Source organism: Aureococcus anophagefferens (assembly GCF_000186865.1).
Source record: "Aureococcus anophagefferens unplaced genomic scaffold AURANscaffold_46, whole genome shotgun sequence".
Taxonomy (NCBI): Eukaryota; class Pelagophyceae; order Pelagomonadales; family Pelagomonadaceae; genus Aureococcus; species Aureococcus anophagefferens.
In genome coordinates, this window is record NW_008705601.1 from 20549 (window position 1) to 33035 (window position 12487).

General features: G+C 50.9%; 5 protein-coding genes across 5 annotated transcripts; all 5 read right to left on the bottom strand.

Moving 5' to 3' along the window:
- Nucleotides 1–2162: 2162 nt before the first annotated feature.
- AURANDRAFT_67680 (hypothetical protein) lies at nucleotides 2163–3794 on the bottom strand (the record flags this gene model as incomplete). Its single annotated transcript, XM_009043254.1, has 1 exon — nucleotides 2163–3794. The coding sequence occupies one exon, from the start codon at nucleotides 3792–3794 to the stop codon at nucleotides 2163–2165; it is 1632 nt and encodes a 543-aa protein (XP_009041502.1).
- A 713-nt stretch (nucleotides 3795–4507) lies between these two features.
- AURANDRAFT_67681 (hypothetical protein) lies at nucleotides 4508–6052 on the bottom strand (the record flags this gene model as incomplete). The annotated part of the gene is made up of 1 exon (XM_009043253.1): nucleotides 4508–6052. The coding sequence occupies one exon, from the start codon at nucleotides 6050–6052 to the stop codon at nucleotides 4508–4510; it is 1545 nt and encodes a 514-aa protein (XP_009041501.1).
- Nucleotides 6053–7390: 1338 nt separating this feature from the next.
- AURANDRAFT_67682 (hypothetical protein) lies at nucleotides 7391–8266 on the bottom strand (the record flags this gene model as incomplete). The annotated part of the gene is made up of 1 exon (XM_009043252.1): nucleotides 7391–8266. The coding sequence occupies one exon, from the start codon at nucleotides 8264–8266 to the stop codon at nucleotides 7391–7393; it is 876 nt and encodes a 291-aa protein (XP_009041500.1).
- A 387-nt stretch (nucleotides 8267–8653) lies between these two features.
- On the bottom strand, nucleotides 8654–9730 carry AURANDRAFT_67683 (hypothetical protein; the record flags this gene model as incomplete). The annotated part of the gene is made up of 3 exons (XM_009043251.1): nucleotides 8654–9250; nucleotides 9303–9469; nucleotides 9589–9730. 3 exons carry the CDS (start codon nucleotides 9728–9730, stop codon nucleotides 8654–8656), a joined length of 906 nt encoding a protein of 301 aa, XP_009041499.1.
- An 835-nt stretch (nucleotides 9731–10565) lies between these two features.
- Nucleotides 10566–11039, bottom strand: AURANDRAFT_6928 (hypothetical protein; the record flags this gene model as incomplete). The annotated part of the gene is made up of 1 exon (XM_009043250.1): nucleotides 10566–11039. A coding segment is annotated over one exon (474 nt), but the record flags the coding sequence as incomplete, so codon positions are not given.
- Nucleotides 11040–12487: the final 1448 nt, after the last annotated feature.

Below are 12487 nucleotides of genomic sequence, written 5' to 3' on the forward strand. Positions count from 1 at the left end.
TGTTAGAACTACACCGTAACGTTTTTCTAGTGCTACAGACGCGAGTGAGTTAAAGCTTTGACACGTGTGTTCCCAAGCCCATGGCCAGTAGTCATTTGTGTCTCTGATGTATCGATGATTCTTCAAGCGAGCTAGCTGCTGATCGAAATTACGGAGACGGACCCTAGTCCCTTTCTTACATTCATGGATGGAGGATTCAACCTCACCATTTTTCCAATGCATGTAAGGAGGGCACACTTCCAGGGTAACTCCAGTTTCATTGCGAAATGCAGCAATGCCATCGTCACTTCGAAACTCCATGTAAGTTGAAAACATGTCTGAGTACAGGTATTTCAGCTCATTGCCGGTGAATTGCTTAGAGTACGTTTTCACATACTCAAGTGCTTCACGGAACTCATGCGTTGCATTAGACCTCACATAGTAAGCGACTCTCGTCTTGCTGACAATGTCGATAAAGTTAAGCACATAGCGAAAACCCTGATGGGAGATATGAGTTAAGTCTGCCCCATCAAAAGAGTAGCCCTCACCAACGGACAAGGAAACTTCTTTCTTGGGTAAGTTCTTGTTGAAGTGTCGGCGAGGGTTCTTATCGTTCTTGCAAATGGAACATTCCATGCAATTTTGCTTGTGCTTAATATCACCAGGAAGAAGACGATGGTTGGTAGTACACTGCATTGTCTTAGCCGCAACGTCATTGTTACAGTGATAGATGCGGTGAAAGTCACGCATACGTTTCTTACTAGCAGCTTCAGTGGTATCGCGGGTAGTAGTATTGTGTTTTTCATCATCATCATCATCATCATGCTCCTCATCATCATGCTCCTCATCATCTGCGGAAGCAGAAGCAGAACCAATAGAAGTTTTGGGCTTTTTGGCAGGAGATGCATATTTTGACAATTGGATTTCAAACAATTCAATTTTATCCTCAAGTTCTCCAATTTCATTGTCAAGTTTCTCAATACGCGTTCCATAACTCTTAATCTGCTTCTTTGATTGAGCATTCTTACGATTGAGCTCTGCCAACTTTTCATTAGACTGAGCGAAATCATCTCCATCAAACATCTCCTTTGCAACCAATTTCATCTCTTTTTCAGTTTCTTCAAACAAAGACACCAAGACGTTGGACTTCTCGGTAAACTCATCAGACTTCAGAGTTTTCTCAGCATGCTCCTTTTTGAGCACCTTGAGTGTCTTGTTCAGGGTTTTGATCGCTTCCATAGGACGTTTTTTGGGCGTGAACTTAACTTTAGCAGATTTGACGTGCTGAACAGCAACTGAATCGTCATCGTCGTCGTTGTCTGGCGCTTCTGGCACGTCTTCCAGCCCTTTGATGACGTCGGGCGTCCAGAGCATCTTCAGCGACAACTCCGAGCCCTTGCTCTTGACGAGCGCCTGCTGCGACAAGTGCCCGAGCAAGACCGACGACTTCATCAAGCTCAGCGACAGCTTCTGCGCGGGCGCAAACTTTAACTTCTGCCGCGCGGCGTGCTCCACGAGCGAACAGAGCGCTTCAAGCGCTTCACGCTGGTCCATAACATCGTAGCGCTTAATGAGTTGCGAGCTCATCGCTGCCGTCTATAGCGCCTGCCCGCTTTTCCCGGTTCGGGCTAAGATATATCTTTCGGCAGCCTTATTATTTTACCCCCCGGCGAACTAATCCCGCTAAGTATTTACCTATAGTTTTGCCCCCCTTATTGTATCTTAGTTATTTTATCCTATTTATGGATAAAATAACTAAGATACAATAAGGGGGGCAAAACTATAGTTAAGCCGCGTATCCCTCTAAACATCTTGTTCTTGTGTCTGTCATCTAGAATGAGGATGTTCGCCCAACTAGTGAAAGTAGGAGAGGCTCGTTGTATGGAGTATACTTTGTTGCCTTTCACATTTTCGCCGTTTACGTAGCCAAGGTAGGATGACCGGGAGAGATAACAAGATTCCAACTCAAAATTGACATCCTTGTAAGTCATAAGTTAGCGCCAGGGAAGGGAGGATCTCAGTACTTTCGGATAGGAAAGGAAAGGAAAAGGGAGGAGAGCCTCCTCAGTGGGGAAGGTCGGTCAGGTGGCAGTAGGCTCAGTAGGCTGAGCCTATGGTCCTAGAGAGGGAAGTAGACCCTGAGGGTAAGTTGAGGTAGAACTTGAAGGTAAGTTGAGGAAGAGTCAGGGAATAATCCTCGAGGGTAGTTCAGTAACTTTAAGCTTCTTGGATGCACCATCTTCAGCGGTTTCCTTCAAGTTGCGTTTCTCCCCCCGCTCGCTTAGCGTTTGCCACTTACGAGTTTCCTTGAAAATGAGGTGCTGGCGCTTGAGTTCACCTCTAGTTTTGATGTATACCTCTTCAAATTGAAGGATGAAGTTCTTGAGAAAATTTAAATCCTGAATGATGCGACCGATATGCTTAGACTCATCTTCATCAGTATCATCGGTTTGAGAACTCAATGAAACACGCGCTTTCAATAGCCTGAGATTGCCCAGAGAATCAACGATCAAATCTTTGCAAGGGTGCTCTGACAAATCACTTTCTCCAATCTCGCGACCACAGTTCCAAAGATGACCCATTTTTTCAGAGTCCTCGAGAGCATCAATTTTTTGTAATGATGACTGCTGAATTTCGGAGATCTCTTGACGGTCGCTACGTTTTTTTATCCACGGAGGGATATCTTCCAAGCGGTCAGGAATACGCTCGCCCGGGGCGAGCCGAAATCGAGCAACAACCCGGACCTTGACGGATGCACGTCGGAGTTTACGTCGCCAGGATACAGTCGCATCCACTTTCGTTGAGCCTTCTTTACTCAACTCCCCGTGAGCTTGACTTACATGATGCCATCCCTGCGACGCGTCGGCAGTACCAGCGGCGGTGGCATTGTCGTCGGCGTTGTCCCCGAATTTGCCATGCACATCCTCCTTTCTAGTTCGATCATCGCGGCTTGGCTGGATTAGGGTAGAATCATCAGGGTAGCGTTCATTTAAGTATGACTTTAGCTTCTCTTTGAGTTCGGTCCCCTTCCACTTATTTATGTAGCATTCGTCCAATATTTCAAAGCATCGTGGGCCGATGACGCTGCCCAGAGCTTTTAGAAAAGAATTGTTTCTACAACATTTGTCACTGACAAAATAAGGCTCGAGTTTCTTGAAATTGCCCGCGTTTTTCTTAAGAAATCCACACAAATCATCCCAATACTTTTTAAGTTGTGACTGGTATGCCAAAGCTAGTGCATTTTGGGGATTGAAGGATGGAGCTTTCTCGACAATAGTGCCTTCCCCTTTCTTCGAAATCTCGCGCACTACAAAATTGTTTTCTGCTGCTTTTGCATCAACGTTTCCGTTTGCATCAAGCAACGGCTCGTAACGGCCTGACCTTTTTACTAGCGGGACCTTAGCGGTAGTCCTGGAAACCGCATTCTCCGGATCATTGACGTTGCGCTGACCCCCGTGCCGCAAGCGATCCGCGTCCCGCCCATTGAGCTCCCGATGGTTTGCGCGATCCGCAGCTTGGATCGCATCTGCGGTCTCGGCCTCTTCGTTCGCCGCATCCGAAGTCTCGGCTGCGTCGTTCGCCGCATCCTCGGACGAGCTGCTTCTGTCGTCGGAGGAGTCACCACTGAGTGATGAGAGTAGTTTTTGAACTTCATCATCAGATAATCGTTCATTATCTAAGTCGATGTTGAGGACGTATTCTTGGCAGAAATCGACGTATTCGACGTCGGAGTTGTTGGCCGTCTCCTCCATGGGCTCGGGCTCGTTCAGCACTGGCGCGGGTGCTTCTATGATTTCGACTCTACAATTGTCCATCCAATCACACTTGGGGCGAGCCGTTCGTGATTGTCTCAATATTCCCGTCGAGACAATCAAGGAAGACCTCACGAGCGCTGCCCTCGACCGGCAGTCCGGGACGGCCGGGCCTCGTTTTAACGTATGTACAAGGCAGAATCTGTACAGGTAATCTTCGATTAGCCAGGAAAGTAGCGCCCAAAGGAGAGAGAGAGAATGAGCTGTTATTTATTATTGCAGCTCAGTCGATACTCGCTCCTTATGCTCTTATCTGGCCGGCGCTGCTGAAGCAGCCCGCCGGCGAAATTCTTTCTGGGTAAGGGGGCATAGTGTAGGTCCGAGCGGCGGTGACCATGGTTGTGTCCAACCCGGTCCCGCTGGAGCTGCAGGGGCGCCCGTTCGTTGAACAGGCGCGGGCCCTGGCCGGCACGCCCAGGACGAACCTATCGGCGGCCTTTGCCGCCGTCGACGGACGCCTCGTCGTGCTATCCGAGGCCGAGAACGCCAAGACCGTCGCCGAGTGCGACGGGTGACTCCGCGCTCGCCGTCGTCTCCCGCCCTGCGCGTTCCGCGCCACAGAGCACCTCGCGACGATCTTTTAGCAGAAACTCATAAAAAGAGGCTAAATCGACGAGGAATCGGGGTTTCGACGGAACAACGGTCCTTTAAACGCGGCTATGGCTTACGTCAAGATCGAGGTCTGCTTGGGGCCCCTCCGCGTGAGTAAGGTCAGTCTATATTCTTTGCACGAGAGAAAGAAAAAGGATCATGATGAACTTGTCTTTGAGGCAGCTGGCTATGGTGGCAGAGATAGACAGTAATGTCATAATTGTAGATAATGGATGATTTGCTGTCAATAAAGACGTTCTGAAGCAAAGTATTCCAATACCGAGAAGGACATACTTGTGCAATAAGGTCAAATATGGCAAATCTGGAAGACGCTCCGCAACGAGCAATTTATAGGCAACAGCCGTGAAAAAGAGGGTCAATACCAATTGCAGACGGTCGGAGGTGTCACTCGTCGGCAACGCGAACGTCGTGAAACCCAAAATGATGAACTCGCCTGTGAGGCAGCTGGCTATGGTGGCAGAGACAGACGGTAAGGTCAGTCTAGATTCTTGGCATCTGTGCTGCTTCCACGTGGTCGCATTGAAATCCAGCCACGCGAGCAGTCCGTGCCGGAACACCAACTTGTCGAATTCGACCGCAATTTGTGGAAACAGCTGCGACAGCCACGCAACAGCGACGCACTCGAGTGCGATGAAGCACAGTATTCCAATACCGAGAAGGACGTACATATCCAACAAGGTCAAATATGGCAAATCTGGAAGACGCTCCGCGATGAGCAATTTATAGGCGACAGCCGTGAGAAAGAGAGTCAATACCAATTGCAGACGGTCGGAGGTGTCGCTTGTCGGCAGCGCGAACGTCGTGAAACCCAAAGAAACAATGGCGAACATCAACAACCCAACATTCACAACCCAGTATTCTGGTTGCCGCTCCGCTTTCACTTTCAGGACCACACGGGCGTAGTTGCCCTTGGGGCCCGAACGGTCCTCCTCGACCTTAACTTCCTCGAAGTGGCACTTCCACGCCGCTTTGATGCCAAACTGTTCCACGCTCACTTGAGACGGATACTCTCGATTTCTTTTTATGCGAACATCCGGGACTGACATCTCAATGACGACGCGGAGCCGCTGAAGGTCAAACGGGAAGAATTCGAAATCAAATTGCTGCTGGAAAGAGCCGCGAACGATGGTACGCCAACAGATCATCGTCTTCTCAAACTTTTTCGAGTAATCCTCGTCGATCACGACCCAGGGAGCCTTGATTTCTTCAAACTCTCCAAGCCTGTTCTGAAAAATTGGTGTAGGGGTCCAGATTGTACTCCAATCTGAGATCATCTCCGACGGCCGCAAAGACTGTTCTTCCCAAGCTAGCTCGAGGTACAATTTGGCAGTGATTGAATTTGTTTTCTCATCGATGGATTGGATGTCGAAAACGTTGAAGCGGCAATACACATCCCGCTTCATGGACTCCTCCACTGCGGCGCGCAGATCATTTGACCATGAAGCCTCATTGCCGCCTTCGACTCGTAACGATTGCAACATTTTCTCGCCTGACCACCCTTTCTCCTTGATGCAGGCAACGAACTCATTGGCCTCTTTACGCGCAACGGCCTTGTCACGCCTATGCCGTGGACGTCGAAAGAGGCAAAGCAAGGAGGGTAATATGAGACATCGCCACGCACCCGCTCGACGTCGCGACGAGCAGCCCATTCTCCCGAATATTCTCTTCGAATTCTTCGAGGAGCGCACGATTGTCCAGCGACTTGAGGTGCTTGCGCGGATTCTCGCACTGATGCCACTGTCGAACGCGCTTTCGACTCATCAAGTCTGTATAGGGAACCACCGCTGCATCTTGGTCCGGAAGACGTCTTGGTCCGGTCCGTTCACGATTGGATGGCTCGCAGTTTATTTTATACGGTCCGCTCAATCTTGGTCCGCGCAAACCGTTCATTCACAGTATAATTTTCGCGACCGGACCAAGATTGAGCGGTGGTTCCCTAGTAACTCGTGGTAAAGTTGGGTGATTGTTAAAATTGCATTTCGGTCCACCCTTTCGTATCTCCCACTAGCCTGAGCTAAAGGAAGCAAAGTAAAACCCTCCCTCAAGGGGAGGGTGAGCTCAGTTTCAATTAAAGATGCCAGAATGAAGGCCGACGGACCGCGCTTGGACAGAAGTCCGCAGTCTGCGTCGGGACGCGCGCGCGTCGCCCGAGTGGCTTTGTAATGGTTCGGTCGTCGCAGGCACAGCCAGGCCAAAATCGGCGAGATTCCCTATCCCGCTTTACGCGTGGGTTAACGCCCCGCCGAGGCGCGTGGACGCTCCCTAAACCCCCCGGAGGCTTATTTATTTTTTATTTTTTTATATTTTCGGCCCTGAGATATTGGATCATTGCTTCACTGAGTCAAGTTGCAAATAAAGTATGTGAATCTTCTTTGGTCCATGCATGCCTTTACAGGCTTTGGACACAATGGTGGAGAGGTCAGGCCTGCAAGTGATAGAAAAGTAGATACAGGATCCCACTATGCTGGCGAAGTTTTCCTTCAGCTTCAACTGATAGTCCGACAGTTCGTCGTCATCTAAGCTCGGAGGGTTGTCGATTTCAGATACCCTAGCAGGTTTGAAGGACCTGACCCATATGCACTACCAGCTAGAGCGCAAGCGCTGCCGGGAAACGCGAACGGTAAAACATCCCTCACGAATTTATTGATAGAAAGCGTAGAAAATGCGCCTCCGTCAACGCCGGTATCTCCCACTAGCCTGACTCGGAGGGTCAGGAGAATTATCTGCAGCGGGCTATTTTCCCTGATTTTGAGGCAGTTGTGTTAGCCTCGCAAGTCAAAGATAAAAAGAAGTGACAAGAAGCGCCAAGATGAAGTCGCTCTGGTGCCGTTTGGAGTCTAGCCTGGCGTACTCCGTTCCGGTGCGCGCTCGCGTATCGCCGAACTCGATGATCTATGCCCTCGTGCCGAACCCAGCCGCTCTAGATCTCATTTTTGTTGTCCTCCTTTTGTTGCCCTCTTTTTGTTACCCAAGTGCCCACAGTCGCCTCAGCGTCCCGACCGTGACGCTAAAATGTTATCTTTATTGCGACATGCAACGCACTGCCAGTCTTCGTACGTGTCATTGTCGAGCATCCAGCCTGGTGATGGATTGTTCCATACTTCATCTTCGTCAATACAGGAAAGACAAATCATCTTTTCACAACCAGCAAGACAAAAATAACCCATTCCGTTGCCTGAATCGTTTGCGATTTTACCGCAAAGTGGGCAAATCAAATCGTCCTCGTCGGAGTCGGAGTCAGAAGACAAATTCTGGTAGAGGGCTATTTGTTCTGCGAGCGATTCACCCTCACGGCAATACTCCTCATAAGATGATGGTCTGAAGTCTAGATCTAAGTTGCGTTGCCAACATGGGGGACAGAACATCTCTCTAGAATGGGTCATGTCGTCAAGACAAGCACGACAAATCATCTGTCCACAATCTTGAGACGAAGGGCACAATTGACCCATTCTGTTGGGAACGTTTGCGATTTTACCGCAACGTGGGCAAATCAAATCGTCCTCGTCGGAGTCGGAGTATGAAGGCAAATCCTCGTCATCTTCGTTGTCACCACCACCACGCAAACGGAGCAGATGATTTTTGTCGTCCTCGTTTTGTGTCTGCTCCAGATACTCCTTTTCAGAGCAACAGTGTTTGCAGTCTCCAAAAGTTTTGCTCCACATATCCTCTTTATCGACGTAGTGCTCTCCAACTTCAAACCATGCTTTACCCTCGATGTCCTCAGTCTCATCGTCGGAGTTCAAAGCAGACTCGTCATCGTCGTCTTCAGAATTCAAAACAGTCCCCAGATCATTCAATCGCTTCTCTGTTTCTTCGATTTCGCGACGTTCTGCTTCCATTACACGCTGTTTTTCTTCATCCATGAAACGAAGAAATTATGCGTTGGAATTCATAGCATCAACGTCTTTAATTGCCTGAAGAGCCTCATCGGGCAGAGAATCATTTTCGTCGCAATGTTCATGATCATAGCGATCGTTGTCGATCATTGGAGAAAGTTCGTCGGCTTCACGTGCTGAAATGCGAGGTTGATGATCATTAAGGAAGGTTTGCCGAAGACGGGGTGGCATGTCCTTAATATATCCAACCAGGTCGTCCTCGTCTTCATCTTCGCAATCCCCACCACCACGCAAGCGAATCTTATTGTACTTAAAAATGAGTGTCGAAGGATACATATCCTAGTGACGTTGTGCTCCTTTTCTTTTCTTACTCACTAGTCTACCTGCTTGAGTAGGTAGTCAGCTAACTAATTATTACCATACCCCCCCTATAATGTTGCTCTTCATCGCCGCGGCGCGGAGCTCCTGGACCCGCGACCTTGGCAACGAGACATAGTCTCGTTGCGGGTCCATCCTCTCCGCGACGGGTGGCCACACGCTCCTCGGAGGTGGGGCGCCGAACGCGAGGGCGTAGAGCTCGAGCGCGTCCTCGTACTGCCGCATGTAGCGCGCGTTTGCGGCGTCGCCGCCGGGGGTGGGGTCGTGGTGGATGAAGGTGCCGCCGACCAGCGCGCAGAGGTGGGCGTACGCGACGGTGTACGTGAGGGCGAGGTGGAAGACGTTGTCCACAACAACCGAGGGGGTCACGTCGGGGCGCACGGACTTGAGCGCCAGGAAGCGGAGGAACTCACGCACGTGGAAGTCGGCCTCGTCTGCGCAGCTCGCCGCCGACTTCGCGCTGGCGCCGTCGTGCTCCGCGTGGAGGTACTCTTGCTCGTAGCGCTGCTCGAACGTCAACTCCACGTCGGCGTCGTCTGGCTCGAGTAGGTCGAACGAGAAGTGCTCGGCACGGGCGAAGGCAGACGAGATTGTTATTTGTTGTTCCAGTGATATCTCCGATTCCGGTATAGTCTAAACCGTAAGTTTCAATAGCTGGAATCCATTTTCTCAAAAAAGTTTCAACATTTCGTTTACCAGACTCTGGAGGACATTTTATTTGTTTCATAATCATTCTTCCGCTTCCAGCACTTTCACTTAAATTACCATATCCATTTATGTGATCAAATTCAGATGAGTAAGTATCTTTAGAAGGACATGCCTCGTTTTCAATTTCGCGGTTTGTTTTTATTTCTGTTTCATTTGTACTTACCATTATTCTTTTTTGAGAAATTTAATATAACCGAAAATGTTTGATAATGGTAATTGCTGTATCGTATCATCTTCTCCTGGATAAAGTGAAAATTCCTTACTAATTTTGTATGCTAATTTATCAACTCTATATAATTTGATATCAAACCACTCGTCGTCTCCATTTAACTTCTTAAAATGAAATTTGTAGCAATTGAATAGAAGTATAAACACCACTACCCACAAAACAAATTGATGGAACATGATTACATCAGTTGACTCAGTAGTGTCATCTGGCAATAAAAAAAGTTCAAATATTATGATAGCAAGAAGAACGTTACCTAAAAATGAAAAATAGGGTTTATCTTCAGGAACATAAAGAACAACATGAGATGCAATATACAAAATTAACATGAAAGTAAAAATTTTATAATAAACGATCTTCATGTTGGCTCTTTCATCTTTCCTGAAAAATGTATTGAATAGAAAGGCGAAAAAAATTGGAACTAAGAAAACCAAAGTATATTCTATAATTACATTTACCATTAAAACTATAAAGTATTTAAAAAATTATTTTTGAATTCCAAAATATATAAGTCAATCTTCGCAACAATATATATCATGCTTGACGCTCTTGTATTTTGGACAGGATTCATCATTGTTCATCAGATTCTACGGAATTCTGTTCCATGAAATTTTTCACCAAAATAGCTTTCATGTCCAGGATTATAGAAATAGCAGTTTTCAGTTTATGCTCATTTATTTCACCTTTTGTTATATCAATCAAATGTTTTTGGTATTTAGGCGACAAGCCTTTAAAAATTTTGGTATTTAGTTGTCCAGCTTCATTTCTACAATAAAAAATGTTTAAATGATCAATACATATAACGTCTCCTTCGTTTTGTATGAGGCCTTATCAAACGTTCGGGTCCGGGACGGGGTGCGCGCGGAGTCCTCGCCGCACGCACGGCAGGCGCCGCAGCGCGGCGAAGGCGCTGCCGTCCTCGACGAGGTGGCGAAAAAACGCGTCGCCCTCCTCCCTCGTGGCGAGCAGTTGGCGTTGCTGCCGAGGCGCACCTCCGCCGCCACCACCGCTGGTGTAGGCCACGACGTACAGTGGGAGCACTTGTGTGGCGCCACTCTCGAAGACGACGAAGATCGAGGGGTCGTCCACGTCGTCCACGGCCGTGTCGTGGTGCACCGTGGTCGAGCCCTCGCGCAGATCCGGGCGCTTCATAGATTTCCGACCCGTGCAGCTCGAGCCAACGGCCACCGCGCTCAGGAACATGTGGTGCCACCCCGAACCGCTGTCCGCGGGAGCGTAATTGTGACTGTAGCCCACGTCGCGCGCTTGGTACACCCCATCCCCGTAGACCCGGCCGTGCGTCGCGTGGAGGCGGTGGTCAAAGCCCTGCGCCGCAATCGTGCGGCACGGCTCGGGGTGGGCGCACCCGTGGAACAGCAGCCGCTGTAGCGGCTCCACGCCACCGTGTCGTGCGGCAACGGCCTTGACCGAGCCGCTGTAGCGCGCGTGAAGCGACATGTTGCGCAGCCTATAGACCTCGTGGACCTGGAAGCCCCCGCCGCCGCGCAGGGCAAAGTGCGCGGCCACGGCATCGAACTCTTCCTGGCCAGGGCGCAGAGCGGCGATATCCTGCGTGTCCCGGCGCAGCGTTTCGCCCGGCACCTGAACCGTGACGACGCTCCCGGGAACCGCGCACGCGGGCAGCGCGATGATGTGCCTCCCCACCTGCATCTTGCTGCCCGGCCCGAGACCAGGGGGTACGGTAATGGGCACGTTGACGGTGGAGGCAGCATTCTGCCACGGCAACGGCGGCGCTCCGACGTCACGGCCGAGGAGCTCGTGCAGGAAGCGGTCCTCTTCGATCGCCGCGAACGCGGCGTCCACCTTGCGCCGGAGCGAGGGCGTAGCGAGCACGAACTCCGCGGCCCGCTCCGGGGTGATAAAAGAAAGGGCCAACCGAACTGATGCCTCGGTCGGGACCAGCACCTCCCGGGCGGCCGGGGCGGGCGCTGCAGCTCCACCACCGAATGCGCCCGGGGTGGGCCCAAAGAGGCTCGCGCCGGAGAGGCTCGCGCCCGGCTGCTGGCCCGCGGGCGTCGACGGCGGCGCGCCGAAGCCGCCGAAGGCCGGCTGCGCGGCGGGGGGCCCAAAGGCCGGGGGCGCGCCGAAGGCGGGCGCCGCGCCGCCCGCGGGCGGGAAGCCGCCGAAGGACGTCGTCGCGGAGGCGCCGAAGGTCATCGCCGTTTGCTGAGGGGTGCCGAAGCCCCGCTTGGTTTGTTGTTTGTCTCGAACACATTGTAAAGCGTGCAATCGATCTATTCTTGTATTTCCGTCCACTTGGCCTTTCGTATCTCCCACTAGCCTTCAGGAGCTAAAGGAAGCAAGTAAGATCCTCCCTCGAGGGGAGGTTGAGCTCAGTTTCAATTAAATATGCCAGGATGAAGGCCGACGGACCGCGCTTGGATGGCGCAGCCACCTCAGCGGGGATGGAGGAGGGTAGGGCAGGGCGGGTGCTTCATCTGTGCCGAAGGAGGGTGGTGGGCGGGCCAAAAAAAATATAAGCCGCGCCACCCCGGACCCCGGGGAAGCGGCGAGCTGGGAGAGGACCACCACAACCAGCAGTTTTATTTAGCTGGATGATGATAGGTGGTCTAAACTCACTAACTCGTTACCGGAAACATATTGTACTGCCGTAAATGCAATTTCCGTCCACTTGGCCTATCAGCCCACACCTCGACGACAGTACACCACTACGCTTCAACCAGGTAAATCCCAAGAGGAAGGACTCCCAGAGCAACGTGAGGTATGAGAAGTACAAGCGTGCTCGGACTTATGGGGAGTACAGGGTACTGAACCCTGCCCTGGCTCAGGCGGACCTCAGGAACGATCTGAGTCATGGATACTTAGAAATTCTTGGCCATGGGAACCTGGTTCCTCCCCGGCCTCCGCCCACTCCGCGAACCGTTCCGACTCCTGGACCCACTCCAGGGACCGGA